The sequence below is a fragment of the Myotis daubentonii genome, chromosome 19 (assembly GCF_963259705.1).
Source record: "Myotis daubentonii chromosome 19, mMyoDau2.1, whole genome shotgun sequence".
Taxonomy (NCBI): domain Eukaryota; kingdom Metazoa; phylum Chordata; class Mammalia; order Chiroptera; family Vespertilionidae; genus Myotis; species Myotis daubentonii.
Genome location: NC_081858.1, coordinates 14,099,578 through 14,116,227, shown reverse-complemented (window position 1 = coordinate 14,116,227; position 16,650 = coordinate 14,099,578). Strand labels below are relative to the sequence as shown.

General features: G+C 50.2%; 1 protein-coding gene across 1 annotated transcript in view; it reads right to left on the bottom strand.

The window, feature by feature from the left end:
- KLHL22 (kelch like family member 22) overlaps positions 1-16,322 on the bottom strand; it is a 36,085-nt gene extending 19,763 nt beyond the window's left edge. The window contains exons 1-4 of the mRNA XM_059677060.1: positions 16,266-16,322; positions 10,310-10,575; positions 7,440-7,605; positions 2,289-3,007 (exon numbers count right to left, since the gene is read on the bottom strand). Of these exons, the coding sequence (XP_059533043.1) occupies positions 2,289-3,007; positions 7,440-7,605; positions 10,310-10,536 (1,112 nt within the window). The 5' untranslated portion in view covers positions 10,537-10,575; positions 16,266-16,322. The remainder of the gene's footprint in view (positions 1-2,288; positions 3,008-7,439; positions 7,606-10,309; positions 10,576-16,265) is intronic.
- Between the last annotated feature and the right edge of the window lie 328 nt (positions 16,323-16,650).

The following is a 16,650-nucleotide window of genomic DNA, read 5'->3' as shown; positions in this document are numbered from 1 at the left end:
GCTTTAAGATATAACCTGGGAAGTCCCTAGCTCCTTAAAGTGCAAACCCTAATTTACTGCAAAATCTTGTTTTCTTATATTCTGAGAGCCTATAGGTTCAAAGGCTGGTGAAATAATGGAAGGGGGAAGGGGAGAGAACCAAACTCAGATCAAATTAAGATCCATCTTCCATCTATCAGCTTTAAGAATCCACTGGGAGAGCCCTAGCCAGTTTGGGTCAGTGGATAGAGCGTTGGCCTGAGAACTGAAGGGTCCCAGGTTCGGGTCAAGCGCACAAGCCCGAGTTGCGGGCTCAATCCCCAGTAGGGGGTGTGGGGGAGGCAGCCAATCAATGATTCTCATTATTGATGTTTCTATCTTTCTCTCCTTCTCCCTTCCTCTCTGAAATCAATAAAAATGTATTTTTAAAAAATCCACTGGGAGATTAGGGAAACATTTGCTCTGTAGCGATGACAGACCCCAGGACCCTCCCCGACACCTTGCCAGATGCTCTGAACCCCAGCCCCTGTGTTGCCTACTCCCACTAGGCAGGTCTCACAACCCCACCTGTCATAGCGATCCACTTCCTGAGTGAAGTTTGAGGCTGTAGTTATCAATCACAGGGCTGATATTAGCATTTTCCAGAGTCCAGCTTGGGTCTCATAGCACATGTTCAAGAAAGGGGAATTTAGACCAATCTTGTGTGAAACTGCATGTAACAGGACAGACTATGGGCAGCAGCATCCCTGCAGGCACACAACCAGCCTACCATGAGCTGAGGGCTGGAGACCATGACTTACAGGTCTGTGGGTTGCTCAGCAGGGAGATCTGACCTTGGCTCTCCAAATGGGAAGCTGAGCGCCCTAAAAAACAAACTTCGGCCGAAACCGGTTTGGCTCAGTGGATAGAGCGTCAGCCTGCGGACTGAAAGGTCCCAGGTTCGATTCCGGTCAAGGGCATGTACCTGGGTTGTGGGCACATCCCCAGTGGGAGATGTGCAGGAGGCAGCTGATCAATGTTTCTCTCTCATCGATGTTTCTAACTCTCTATCTCTCTCCCTTCCTCTCTGTAAAAAATCAATAAAATATATATTTAAAAAAAACAACAACAACAAAAAAACAAACTTCGAGGCTTGGCTAGAACCTGATGCTGCCACACCCACAAGCATTTGGTATGAGTGAAAAGTATTGCTTCCTGGCTTTGGGTCTCATCAGTCTAAAAAGGTAATCACTTCCGAACCCAGGAGATCAGAAGTGGCTAAGGAATGGTTACCTCCACCTCAGTCCCGGTCACCATGCTTCTGAGAGGCATAGCCAGGCCAGACCCCACACCTCCCTCAACCCAGAAGGTAAAATCATGGACACGAACTTGGTCCGCACCCAGCTCACAGATGCAAGAAGCAGTTGGAACTCCTGCTCTCCCTCTGCGGCACCATCTTTCAGTTTGTGCAGGTGGAAACTTCCCACAGGCATCAAATCCCAAGAAATCAAACCAAAGTATAGTGGACGGGACCTGAAAACCTAATGGCAGCTGAGGCAGTGGGGATTTAAATAAATTTGTGGAATCGCAGCCTCATAGACTGACAGAGCTAAAGCCTCCTACAGACCATGGCAGTCCACAAAACCCCCCTCAGAAAACTGCCGTTTCCGGAGACCACTCTGCTGATGACAGGGCAGAGGGTAGGGGTAGGGGTAGGGATTTGGCAAGAGGCTCAGCGACGCCTGTTACCTTTCCTGCATCCCTGAGCTGAGGACTGCACACCCTGGGGTGCAGTAGCAACAGGAAGTCATGCCCCACTACTGGCTTGTGGTCAGAAGAGCAAAGCAGATAGGCAAAGGGAAGCTGGGACGAGTTGTGTCAAAATTCAAGAGAGGGCAAAATGGAAGGAGCAACTGCCTGTCCATGCTCCCAGCTCCTAAATCCCCTCCTTCTGAGGCCTAACCGCCCTTCCTGCCACAGGCTTCCCTCCCCTGCACCAGCCAAGTGCAGAGTCACAACTTAGCCCCTCACCGACAAGGCAGCAGGGTGTGATCCAGGGTGAGTGTGCTCCTGAGAAGGGGACAAGAGCGAAAGAAAGCAATCCAGGTCCCCTTTTCCTATGTCACCGCCATCTACATTCTCCAAATTAACCTGAAATTTGTTCCGCAAAACAGGGGTACCTCAACAAGCACAAGATCAATATAAAAGGCTGATCACCTTGGTCCATGGTGATGTGCCCATGCAGAACCTCTCCCTAACCAGCCCTCTGAGCTAGTGATTCCTACACTACAGCATCACCCGCAGTAATATGGCCCAGGGTCCCTTCTTACCTCCAGCATCGGGACTCAGCGCGGAATCCCTGGACATTGTTGTCCCCTCCAATCAGGTACACAAAGTTGTTGAGCACTGCGATGCCCTGGTTGGACATCCGGGGGGCCAGGGAGGCGGTGAAGTGCTTCCACTCTCCCAGCAGGGGGTTCAGGTACTTGGCCTGGTCACTGAGGACCGTGGATGGTGTGGAGTGAATGCCCCCAAAGCCCACAACACACTGGAAGTCTGACCGCAGCTCCGTCTGTGGGCTCTGTAGGCTGGGCTGCAGGCTCTCGTTTTGGTGGTACATGAGAGCATTGGCCACTGTGTCCCTCAGTGGGCTGGGGTCCAGCTTGTCATGCAGCCGCTGGAGGACCTCAGGTTCCATTAGGGGAAATCGCACTGTCTCGAGGAGCTTGGGGGGCTCTTGCAATGAGATCTGGTCTGCTTGCACCTGCTCCAAGGTGTAATGGTAGAGCAGGGCACCCTCATACACCTCGGTCTCGCAGGAGACCTCCAGGCGGTTGCTGCTGAGGAGGGAGTAGACCTTCTCCAGAGGAAGCTGGCGGTACTTGTCAGTCCTTGAGAAGGCCACAAAGTTTTTGAGGATGTAGGTGTCCAGCTGCTTGGTCAGACGGCTCAAGTCAAATAGCTCTGCCAGCCGGTAGACATCAAGGATGTTCTCCTCATCTACCCAGGACACGAGGAAATCACAGCAGAAGTGGATGATTTCTGGGATCTGTGAAGACAAGACTCATTCAAGCCCGGGAAACAGTGTCTGGGCACAGAAGACAGTGACAGTAGTTACATGCCTTACGTGGCTGTCCTCTGAAGCAGGTTCCTGCTCTCCCTGGCCCTCTCACTACCCCCAACCTTTCCTGGAGCAAAGGCTGGTGCAGCCACTTTCCCCAACACTAGAGACAGATGGGGTTCACTGCAGATGGACTGGGTTTAAATCCTGGCTCAGAAGTGAGCTGCAGAATGCTCTGAACCTCGCTGAGCCTGTTTGCTTATCTATAAAACTAGAGGCCTGGTGCACGAAATTGGTGCATGGGTAGGGTCCCTAGGCCTGGCCAGTGATCAGGGCTGATCTGGTTCCCTGCCTCCTCCTTCCCTCACTCCCTCAGCACTCGCTGCTCCACTGGTCACCTGCCATATTCTGTGTCGCCCCCTGGAGCAATTGAACTCCTGGTCTCCTGGTTGAACTCCCAAGGGGACAACTTGCATATTAGCCTTTTATTATATAGGATAGGGATAAAGTAGAAAGGAATAATTTCAAATGACATCATGCCTAGGAACTCCCTGGCACAGAATGGACCCCTGATATATGTCAGTTGCCTTTTAGATCAAAAGTACTGGATCTCCAGAAAAGCTGGAAGCTGCACAATGGCCATGATGTCCACTGTCCTTGGTTTGGAATTCACCTGGGACCTCCACCCCAACCCCCAGCTCCTTTCTGCCACAAACCCCACAACTGGAGGCCCAGCCAAAGCTTCAGGCCCAGGAAATCTGCCCACTCGCCCAAGAGAAAGGCCCCAAGCTACCCACATACTAAGAACCACCCACAGGCCCTGGCTGATATGGCTCGGTTGGGTGTCGTCCTGTGCACTGAAAGGTTTCATTTCCTGGGCCGGGCACATGCCCGAGTTACAGACTTGATCCCGAATAGGGGCATGCAGGAGGCAGCTGATTGATGTTGTACTCTCACATCAATGTTTCTCTCTCTCTTTCCCTTCCTCTCTCTAAAAAATTAATAAAAAACCACCAGAGGGCATTCACAAACACCCACCCAGCACTCAACCTGACCCAGAGTTCTCTCTCTCTCTCTCTTTTTTTTTTTTCTGACCCAGAGTTCTTGAAAGGCTGAAAGCCTTCCTGCAGGATAGAGGCCGGCTCAACTCGTCATCAAGGGGGTTCCCGGTGGCCTGCACCTTCCCTTTCCCAACTGTTCAGAAGACCCAGTGGGTTGGAAGGAGGGCAAGAGAGAGGATGACACTAAGGTGGGAGCTGAGAATTGGGCCACAGGGTTAAAGGACACCAAACCCTTTAACCAAAGGGTGATTAGATAACCAATGCATGACAGAATAAAGGAGACAGAGAGAAGGGCTCTAGGAAAAGCTGCCCAGGTATTGCTAAATTCTTTAGGAAAATAGGATTTGGGAATTTCTCTAAAAACAGGATCACCTCACTTTTTCAGCATCATTAACAAATTGACCAGTGCACAGAGAACAGTTCTGCTGGCATCTGAAGCTTAAACATTTATAATGGTTTTACTTTTATTTTCCAGGTGATATGTTAAAGGGCTGAATGAAAACCTGCAAAGTGCCAGGCACGTATTTCCCCAAATGGAATGTCCCCGGGGTGCTCTGTTGGGTCATGAAAGTCTTTACTCAACCACAGTTCCTCTCTTAGCCTGAACTTCCGCTTTGCTTCTTCTCCCTAAAATGCTACTTCTGGTTTGTCATGAGCAGGACACCAAGGACCTGGGTAGAAGTGAAAGCAAACTGCCCTCAGTGGGCCTGGAGAACCAAAGCCTCCCACAGAGGATCGTGTTGCCTTCTCATTGTCAGGGCAGTGGGCCCTCTGCCGGATGGAATCTCACAGAGGAGTCACCTCGGGCCCACCCCCTGAAGGAGCCCCACAAGGGGCTCAGAGGAGAAAACTCATTTGCCAGGGGTGACTCAGTGGCGGTGGTCTTGCTGGAATTCAGACACGGGGCACAGCATGTGGGGGGTGGGGACAAGCCACCAACAGCTGGTGGCTACACGAACAAACATGATCTGATGGGCCTATGGACTTGGAACTGTTATGCCAAGTAAAACTTGCTTTAAAAACATCATTGCACAGCCCTACCTGACTTGGCTCAGTGGATAGAGCATCGGCCTGAAGACTGAAGGGTCCTGGGTTGAATTCCAGTCAAGGGCACATGCCTGGGTTGCGGGCTCAATCCCCAGTAGGGGGCATGCAGGAGACAGCCGATCAATGATTCTCTCTCATCATTGATGTTTCTATCTCTCTCCCCCTCTCCCTTCCTCTCTGAAACCAATAAATATATATTAAACCCTAGCCAGCTTGGCTTAGTAGATAGGGCATTGGCCTGTGGACTGAAGGGTCCTGGGTTCGATTCCGGTCAAGGGCACATGCCCGGGTTGCAGACTCAGTCCCCAGTAAGGGTCATGCAGCAGGTGGCCGATCAATGATTCTTTCTCACCATTGATGTTTCTATCTCTCTCTCCTTCTCCCTTCCTCTCTGAAATCAATAAAAATATATTTTTAAAAAGTTAAAAACAACGACAACAACAAAAAACATCATTGTATAGAAGCCCAATACATTAAAAATAAAACAAAACAAAGCTGGGCTGCTCAAGATGAAGTGGGGGCTCCCTCTCCCTTACCATCCCCAGAATGGCCCAGAGGTATCAAGGAGCACTGGCCAAACCTCTGTCATAGTGACCTAGGGAAACGGCAGATCTCTGAGCTGATGGGTGGGAGAGGGAAAGTGGCATTTTGGAAGATGGTTTGGTATTGGTCTGCATGAGGGATTCAAAGAGAAGGCAGGGACCAGCTGGAAGGTATAAATGGAGAGGTGAAGGTAATAGCTAGCTACAGGTAATATTTACAAGGATGACTTGTCCAAACATGGACACAGGGAATGAAGATGGAAGAGCTCAAGGAGCCGTGGAGGCTCTGGCAGAATGGTCATGGGACACAGACTGGGACGTGGCAAGAGGAGTATGCAGTGAGGAGGAGACAATGCTGACAGTGAGTCCCTGGGGAGAGAGCTGAATATGTGACTTAGGTGTTGTAAGAACTGGATGAGAGTTCCCAAAGCAACAATGACCAGGATGTGGGAACAGAAGAGATCTCTGAATAAAAAAAGCTGGGGAGCCCTAGCTAATTTTGCTCAGTGGATAGAGCAATGGCCTGAGGACTAAAGGGTCCCAGGTTCGATTCTGGTCAAGAGCACATGCCAGGGTTGGGCTCAATCCCCAGGAGGGGGAGCGCAGGAGGCAGCTGATCAATGATTCTCTCTCATCGTTGATGTTTCTATCTCTCTCCCTCTCCCTTCCTCTCTGAAATAAAAAAAAAAACACACAAACAAACAGGTGAGGAAATTCTTCTGCCACCTGCCGCTCTGAGGATAATGGCACAAGGAGCTCAGGGTAGGACCTCCAGATGCCCTGAGCAGGCTGGTTTTCCAATGAGTTGAGTTTTTTCTGACTGCCCCAAATACGCTCTGACCTGAAAAAAGGTGATGATTAGTGGGTCAGTGTGGTTCAGTGGTTGAGTATCGACCTATGAACCAGGAGGTCATGGTTCGATTCCTGGTCAGGGCACATGCCCAATGTGGGTGTGCAGGAGGCAGCTGATCAACAATTCTCTCTCATTATTGACTCTCTCTCATCATTGACATTTCTATCTTTCTCTAACTCTCCTTTCCTCTCTGAAATCAATTTAAAAAATATTTTTTAAAAGCTGAGGATAATGAATTTAGTGTAGCATTTCACTTCACTTTCAAGAAATATGGGAAGAGATGTCTCTCAAGCCCAATCAGGCTGCCTGATGGACAGCTCTTCGTAAGAGCAAAGGCATGTGCAGGCCCAGCCGGTGTACATGCACCATTATCGCCAAGAGTCAATGCAGTTTTCTAAAATGTGTATTAGACTGTCAAAGCCTCAGAAGACTTTTTTTAATTCTGTAGGAAAATAAGTATTTAAAGTTCAATAACGAAGGGGAAAGCAGTGTCAGAGTTCAACGAGACCAAGTAGAGAGGATGGGCAGAAAGGGCCTAAGCTGCAACACTGGGAGAAGCTCAGCTTAGCCAGATGCCATCATCCACAGGATGCCACAGGTTCGGCTTCGGCCATTTATTTACGTGCAGGACCTTTTCAGGGGCAGGGAGACCCAGGAAGCCGTAAAGGAACCAGCAGAAAAGCAGAGGACAGGTGCAGAGGAGGAACCTGGACCTGGCGACCTTTAGAGCAGCTCTGCTTCAGTGTCCAGAGCTGGCCAAGCCAAGCACTACCCGGGGCTTCCACCCCACTCCACTCTCTCTTACTGCCTCGTGTCCTCACCTGCCTGACCCACCCTCATGCCTGTGCCTGGCAGGCAGCCAGGGAAACCACACCTATGTATGGGTGTCTGCCTTGCTCCAATGAGGTGAGCCTCACCTGAAGCTGGCAGGCGGCAACCAGCGTCTCCTGGACATTGCTCAGGCTGAGCTCCAGCTCGGAAGTGTATATGAAATGCAGGATTTGGCACATGGCATTGTAGGACACACCGTGGATTAGGACCTCTTCCTGTTCCATTTCCTTCAATCCCCCAGCAAACATTCCTCTGCAAAGTGAAGACACGAGACAGTGGAGTTATACTAATTGGGCCACCAGCATGAGCATGAGCAGCAGGACCAAGGAGCGGGCTGACCCAGCACCACTGTGCGACAGAACACTGGCTCAATCTGAGCACTGAGTCATCCCACAAAAGGCATCCACAAGTTCCTGACCAAGTTTGAGCAACCATCCTAAAAACTATCCTGTGTCCCCTTTCATGAGCCCTAGGGAGTTACACATGAGCCTCCTGGGGGCAGAGACCATGACTGGCTTGATTTCTGCTGCATCCACTAAGTATACTTCCTGAATCACAGCAGCAGCCCAGAGCATGTTATGAAAGAATGAATGAATGGAAGTCATCCCATTCAGTATATACTTACTGAGCACCTACTAAATGCCAGGTACCCTTCCCAGAGCAAAAGAGAACTAATAGTTAAGTACTGTGGCAAGATTCCTACATACAAAAAGTGTAATGCTAGGAAGAATGATAACAAAAAAACAAGGTATTTCAGATTGTGGGAATGCTGGGAAGGAACTCAACAGGACATATGATTGAGGAGAGCATGACTGGGAGAGGAGAGCATGACTGGGAGAGTAGAGCAGGTGGAGAACAATGGGGGCAAGAAAGGCCCACTATGAGGAACTGAAATGAGACGAGGCAGCACCTCCCCAACCGGGGTACAGGGCAAGGACAAGCTTGGCACACAGGCAGCCAGGGCAAAGAGGAAGTGAGCTGGAGGTAAGACACGGGCCAGGTCCTGCTACCCCCAGGGCAGGGTAGAGTCTAGATTTAAATCACAGCATAATGAGATGCTGTCAGGGAATTTTATGCAGGAAAATGGCATGAGCTGACTGACTCTTCAAGCTCAGGTGCTGTTGGCCAGAGTGGAAGGGCTAGAGGAGAGGTGGGAAGGTTCCATCAGACCTGGCAAGGGCCACATGGCTGGAGAGCTATAGTTGAAACTACCCTGGAGAGGATTGGAGAGAACATGCTGACAGAATGGATCTAGCAGAGCACAGGAAGAATCAGGCCCTTGACTGGGGTCATGATGCAGCCAGCTGGGCAGATGGGGACTTGAGAGGAACAGGGTCAGAGAAGGAAGTGGGAGTCCTACTGTGGCACCATCAGTGTGATATGCTCATGAGGCATCCCAGTGGAGGGTCGATTCAGAGGGAAGGGGCTGGTGGTCAGGGGAGGTGTCAGGACTAAAATATGATAACATAAAGATGATAGAGTAGCTATTTTTACATTTTTTAAATTTTTCAACTAGGTTAGTACACATACATAGTACAAGATTTAAAATACATAGAAGGGTGACAGCCTCTCTCTCCTTTGCTCCAGGCCATTAGGTCCCCTCCCCAGGGCAGCACTAGTACTAGAGGCAGTACACATATCTACACTGTTTTGAGTCAATATACCTTGGAAATGGATTCTTATTGGTATATAAGGCTATCATAATTGATTTAACCCATTCCTGCTGGGGTGCACTTGGTTTACTTCTAATCTCCCATTTTTTTCATCCAATGGAGGCCCTATCCCCACATTTTGCACATGTGACTGTAGGATTAATTCCTACAGAAGCAATTGTTGGGACAAAGGCTTTATATATATTTACACGTTGATAGGACTGCCCATATGCTATCAATTTTATAAGGGAGAAACCTTATAACCAATGAGAAAGGTAATCTCACCAAATGTTTAAGAGATGTGGCACTGAAAGACTAAGACGTAAACTGTCACAATGTCTTTTTAAAAAGTGTGTGTGGCCCTAGCCGGTTTGGCTCAGTGAATAGAGCATCGGCCTATGGACTGAAGTGTCCCGGGTTCAATTCCGGTCAAGGGCACACGCCCAGGTTGCCGGCTCAATCCCCAGTAGGGGGAGTTCAGGAGGCAGCCGATCAATGATTCTCTCTCATCATTGATGTTTGAATCTCTCTCTCCTTCTCTCTTCCTCTCTGAAATCAATAAAAATATATATTTTTAAAAAGTGGCCGAAACTGGTTTGGCTCGGTGGATAGAGCGTCGGCCTGCGGACTGAGGGGTCCCGGGTTCGATTCTGGTCGGGGGCATGTACCTGGGTTGCGGGCACATCCCCAGTGGGGGATGTGCAGGAGGCGGCTGATCGATGTTTCTCTCTCATCGATGTTTCTGACTCTCTGTCTCTCTCCCTTCCTCTCTGTAAAAAATCAATAAAAATATATTTTAAAAAAAAGTGTGTGTATGTGCATGCAAAGAGAAAGCAAATATGGCAAAATGTTAACAACTGGTATTCAAGTGTTCATAATAATATTCTTTCAACTTTCCCACAGATTGGAAATTTTTCAAAATGAAATGTTGGGAAGCCAGAGTAAAGTAGAAAGAAAATCTGTTTTATACCAAGATAGGATACTTAGAGAAGAAAATTAATTTTATAAAGTGTAATATTACAAGTAAAACCAAACTTATCAAGCATATCATCTTCAAAAGAAAAGAGAACATACCTTAGAGACAGATGAACAACTGAAAGAAAAATAAACCCTAAGACCCCTTCTGTCTCTCCTGCTGTTGACCAAGTCACCAAACAAGCAGTAAGGGCAGCTAAGGGTGAAGAGGGTGCCTGCCAGCTTCTGGCTGGCCCCTCAGGCCCAGTCATGTCAGTGCCAACACATCTGCCCAGTGGAGCCCAGATTACCTATTATTTTACTTATGAGAATAGGTGTATGAAACTCACCTGAAGTAATCACAGGATGCAGCCAGCAGGATGCGATGGGCTTCAATGTGTCTCCCCTCCACCACCAGGACTACATCGAAGAGGATGCCACTGTCCCGAAGAGCCAGTAGCCCCCGGAGCAGGGCCTGGGAATGCTGTGCGCTTCGGTAGGTGTTGTTGACACAGTGTGTGTGTGAGGGCTGCGTGGGCAACTTGCACAGCTGGGTGAACTCCTGCTCCTGTGCCATTCTGACCACCACAGCAGACCTTACCACCTTGGCCGTCAGCTGACAAGAGAGAGGGGATCGGGAATGAGTAAGGGAGGCAACACCACACCATATACGACTGGCCAGCTCTGCTCCCAGCAGCACCTGTTTCTCCCTCCAGCTTACCTGTGCTTTCCCTGTTGTCTCAAACACTCTAATTCCCTCTCCCCTCCCACCACTTGGCAAAACTTAGGACTTCTTTCTGATAACCCGTGTCCCTTCATTATTCCACTCTGTCTCCTTCAGTATCACTGTAAGACAAGGGTTCTGGAGACATGAAATGAAACTCCCACCCACCCTGGACCCACCGTATCATCAACCTGAGTCTCAGATTCCTCAACTGAAAAAAGGGAAATAGCCTGGCTGGCGTGGCTCAGTGGTTGAACGTTGACCTATGAACTAGGACAGTGATGGCGAAACTTTTGAGCTCAGCGTGTCAGCATTTTGAAAAACCCTAACTTAACTCTGGTGCCGTGTCACATATAGAAATTTTTTGATATTTGTAACCATAGTAAAACAAAGATTTATATATTTTTAAAATATATTTATTGATTAAGATATTACATATGTGTCCTTATCCCCACGTTACCCCCTACCTCCCCCCCCCCCGCTCATGCCCTCACACACACCCGCCCCCTGTTGTCCGTGTCCATTGGTTAGACCTATATGCTTGCATATAAGTCCTTTGGTTGATCTTTCCCCCTTACCCCCACCCTCCCCTAAGATTTATATTTTTGATATTTATTTTATATATTTAAATGCCATTTAACAAAGAAAAATCAACCAAAAAAAATGAGTTCACATGTCACCTCTGACACGCATGTCATAGGTTCACCATCACTAAACTAGGAGTTGATGGTTCAGTTCCCGGTCAGGGTACATGCCTGGGTTGCAGGCTCTATCCCCTGTGTGGGGTGTGCAGGAGGCAGCCGATCAATGATTCTCATCATTGATGTTTGTATCTCTCTCTCTCCCTTCTTCTCTGAAATCAATAAAAATATTTTTTTTTTTAAAAAAAGGGAAAGAGTAAAAGAGGAACATAAAGCATCAGCACAGACCAGGTTCTCAAGAGCCCTTTCTCTCCCCTGAGAAAGAACAAAACAGGGGTTCTCCACGCAAGAATGAATGCATAAGAATTACAACAGGAACTTGGTTCTCTAGTGAGGCACTCTCTAAATTTGTCCCAGGACCATTCAAGTGACTAATATCGCCTTTAATGAGTGGGGTCTTTGCCAAGAATAGCTAATGTGACTGACTGCTCTGTCTTTTCTAGTAATCCTGGGAACATAAAGGTAGTTACTGTCACATCAATCTCTCTCACATTCTGCTTACTAAGTATGTGGCCTCAGATAAGTGACTTCTTTTTAAGCCTATCTGCACTTCTAGAAAATGGGGATAACCATAGCATCTACCTAATTGAGATGTTATATGGAGGTGGATTATATAAAACACTCATGTCTTAGCTTCAATGTTTCTCTCTCTGTCTCTCCCCCTCCCCTCCGCTCTCTCTAAGTATCAATGGAAAAAATACTCTTGGGTGAGGATTAACACACACACACACACACACACACGACACAAAACAGGCCTGAGTGATCCAGGAACTGCCTTTTTTACAGAGATTCGGAGATTCAAGATCATCTGCATCATGTTTTAAATTTAAGGTTACCGCCAGGCTGGTGTGGTTCACTGGTTGAGCATAGACCTATGAACCAGGAGGTCATGCTTCAATTCCTGGTCAGGGCACATGCCCAGGTTGCAAGCTTGATCCTCAGTAGGGGGCATGCAGAAGGCAGCCTATCAATGATTCTTTCTCATCACTAATGTTTCTATATCTCTCCTCTCCCTTCTACTGAAATCAATAAAAATATTTAAAAATATAGCTGGTTTTGGCTCAGTGGATAGAGCGTTGGCCTGGGGACTTAAGGGTTCTGGGTTCGGTTCCAGTCAAGGGCACATGCCCAGGTTGTGGGCTCGATCCCCCGTAGGGGGCGTGCAGGAAGCAGCCGATCAATGATTCTCTCTCATCATTGATGTTTCCATTTCTCCCTTCCTCTCTGAAATCAATAAAAATATGTATTTAAAAATAAATAAATAAATAAATAAAATCAAGGCTATCTTCTAATACTTGAGTCAGTATGTTTTAAAAAACTGATTTGAGTGGGGGAAAAGGTTTGAATAGGAGGCTCAAAAACTAATCAGTAAAACAAACCTACTGCGAACACACTGGCCACACACTCCAAACCAACCGGAAGTGACCATGGACAGCCAGCTGCTCCGGATCAGGGGGCGGCCAGTCCTGCCCCACACGGTGTAGTCAAGCCTCACACTCTCCAGAGCCAACTGGTGGTCCGCGAGGTCCGAAAGGTTGGCGACTGCTGCTCCAGAGCACAGCCAGCCACTTGGCGGCGCAGAGGGGCCACCTGCCACAGGGCCTTGAACATCTACCTGCCTTCCCCACCTCTAGCTACTACACGATCCCCTCCTGTAAATGTTTCTTCTCCAGTTCCCTACTGTATCTTTACAAGAGAAAATGGAAAACAGATTCTATGACAAAACTTGCCTCTGACTACTACTGGGGCTCAGGAGCACCGCTGCCTCCTCCTCCTCTCCCAGGACCTGCTTCCTCTGTACCCTCCCTTGCTTCCCATCGAACATGCTCTCCTCTGTGCTGGTCCCTTGGTAGGCTTCTGCCCACCCACTCCTTCTTCCCCACCCTCATGTGGAGCCAAGACATATATATCCCCATGCTGACCAACCTCTCTTGGCTGGAAACTGCCCTATGACAATACTCTTCTGACTTCTTCCCTTCAGCCAGCACATACTGCCAAGCCCACCCCTCTTTCCCAAGAGCCTCCCCCGCATTCCCAATCACACCTCCAACTAGATTCCTAATCCAGCCAGAAGCCTTCCCAATTGGTCTAGTTTTGTTACTGATACAACCACCATTTCCATGTCAGAAACCTCATGATCTCAATGGTCTCTTTTCCTGTATATTAGACTCACTAATGCCATTCCACCATCTCAGATGACCACCCCCTTATGCCTCCACAGCCACCACTTCGGACCAGACCACAGCAGTAACATCCCAACTGGTTTCCTACCAACTGTCACATCCTCCAAAGCTCCCCAAAACGCCCCATGAGTGTGCCACCTGACTTCTCAAATGCTGGCTCCATACTGCCTCCAACGGGGGCTCCGGTGATGTGGCTCAAAACATTCCTTCCCTGTACTCTGTCACCAGCTGTAATTCCACACAACACTAGACAACCGAGACAATGAGCAAACTAGAACTCAAGCAAATCAACGTGAAGAAGTCTCAAAGCCACCCAGAAAAAGAACAGCACATTGCAGAATACGTGTAGTATAATTTTCCTTACAAAACTTTGAAAACAGAGAAAACAATACTGTCCAATACTTCTTACAGACAGGTGTTATGGTATAAAATAATATAAACACATGGGAATTCAGAGTCATGATTATCTTCAGGAAGAAAAAAGGGAATGTTTTTCTTTAAAAAAAACACACAAAACAACAAAATATTAGGATCTGATAGGGAGAAGTGGTATGTTATTCTCTGTACTTTTTCTGTCACTGTGAAATATTTGATAATTGAATTCTCAAACTTTTATTTGAATATGTAATACATTCACTTGATTCATATTCAAAACGCACAAACAGGCACATTATATTGAAACCTACATTTCCTTCCCACCTATAGCCCAACCAGAAGAAAGTACAATTATTTCCCCAACACCCTTCCAGGTGGTACCTTTGGAGTCACAGGAGAATCTCTCAATGTACATCCTCCCCCCTTTTTACTAGTTTTATATATAATTTCATGTTCCTCCCACAGCCCATTGTATGGACAACCATTCTTTACCGAACATCTGGGTTTCCTCCATTTGCTATTGCAAACAATTTTGCACTGAAAATCATTATGATGTGCCATATATATGCCATGGTTATCAAAGGAAAATTTCCTAGCTACAGAACTGAATCATTTCAATTTTAGTGTATGTCACTTAAATAGATATTGCCAAATTGCCCTCCAGTGAGATTGTACCGATTTATTTTCCCACCAGCAAACGCATAACAACCTGATTCCAACCGCTGACTAGATCACAACAGTGTTTCTTTTTTATCTTTGCTGACTTAGTTGAAAAACTATCTGACAGTGTAACTACTTCTGGCAATTGACAAAATCATTAAAACTGGCAGGTGTTGCTCAGCGGTTAGAGTTCGCCCCAGACACCCAGGGGTCCAGACTGAAATCCTGGTCAAGAAGAGCAGGTACCTGGGTTGCAGGTTCGATCCCCCGCCCCAGTAGGGGCTTGTGTGGGAGGCAACCAATCCATGTGTCTCTCTCACATCCACGTCCCCCCCCCCTTCAGTCTCTCTAAAAAGCAATGGAAAACTATCTAAATAAATAAATGAGCCTAAAAACAAAAGTCTAATGCAGTACATCCTTTGTGATTCCTTCCCCGTGCCTGTTTTTTCTGAAATAATGTTCTTAGGAGCTCACGGGGTGGCACCCTCCGTTCTCCTGCTCATTGTACAGGGGTTAGGCTATCAGGAAGCCCTTCCCTAGATGAAGTGCCTCGGTTGCCATAACATTCATCGCGAGCAAGGCCCCTCCACTCCGTGCTGCTCGGAGCTGCAGGAGAGAACAGGAAGCTTTATGTCCCAAGTAGGTGCAAACCCAAGGGCAGGCAACAAAGTTTCACGAACTCGTGCATGACAAGCGTCAGAGCGCTTTTGATGAATTTTCAACTCAAACCACCTACTGATTAGGCACCTGCTGCTCTGCAGAGCCCCTCAACGAACCTCAGTCCTTGGCAGCACGAAGCCAGGTCTGCAACAAAGGGAAAGGGGCAGCCCCGGGGGGGGGGGGGGGGGAGGAGAGGGGGAAGGGGGTCCTGATTTCCAGGCGGGGAAGCCCCGTAGGGGTGCCCACCCGGCGGCACCCTGGATCGAGCCTCCCAGGAAGCGGAGCTGGAGCATCGTGGCGCGCCACCCCTGCGGCCCCGGACGGCCCCGCGGAGGCCCGGCGCGAGGGGGGCCTGGGGGGCCTGGGGGCGGAGCCGCAGGGGGCCCCGGGGCCGGCGCGCCCGGGGCTGGAAGTAGAACCGGCGGCCGCAGCTTTAGAACCGGAGATAGGGCACTGACAGCGCGATCCCTGGCTCCTCGCAGGAAGCCGCGCGGGCTGGCGGGGGGGGCTCTCCTGGCTGCAGCCCCCGGGACCCAGACCCTCGGCCCTGGCGCGCGGCGGAGGAAACTGAGGCTCGCAGGCCGGGGTCCAAGGTCACAGCCGGGGCGGCAGCCCAGCCCGGACCCGCCCGCCTGTTGCAGGACCCGCCGGCGCAGCGCCGAGGGTCGCTGCCGGGAAGGTCGCGCTCGGACCCGCCGCGGGGAACCGGGCGGCAGGGGGCCAGGAGGCCCGAGGGCCCTACTGCCCCGCGGTGGCCCCGGGCCGCAGCGAGCGCCCGCTCACGGCCCGGCCGCAGCCGGGGGTCCCGCCCGCCGTGCCCCCGCCACGTCAGGCCCCTGGCCCTCCTCAGGCCGCCGACCCTCGCCTCCCGCCGGCGCCTGCCCCCGCGTCGCCGGGTCCCCCCGGCTGCTTGCCCGGGCCCCGCGACCTCGCCCGGAGCCAACCTCTCTGCCGCCCGCGCTCCCCGCCGCCCGGCCCGCCCGGCCAGCGCCACGCAGCTCACCTGGAGCTGCCTGGAGCCGAGGCCGCACTCGCGGGAGGCGGGGGCGGGCGCGGGCGGGCGCGGGGCGGGGCTGGGCCTGGGGGCGTCACGTGGTCGGGGCTGCGCAGGCGCGGGGCTGGCGGGGAACTGAGGCCGGGGGCCGGGAGGGGGCTGGTCCGCTGGGGGCCGCGGGGCCGGGTCCTCCGTGCGGCCCCGGGCGAGGGGAGGGGCGCCGGGAGGGCGGCTCGGTTTCGCTCCGAGGAGAAGGGTGACCGTTGGCCGTGCGTCTCCTCGCCTGGCACAGCCCCAGGCACCTGGCTGGGCTGGACGAATTTCTTCAGGCGGAGGTCGCCCCCTGCACACGCATCCCTCGTTCCCCCTCCGTCATTCTCTCCTTCCCCATTGA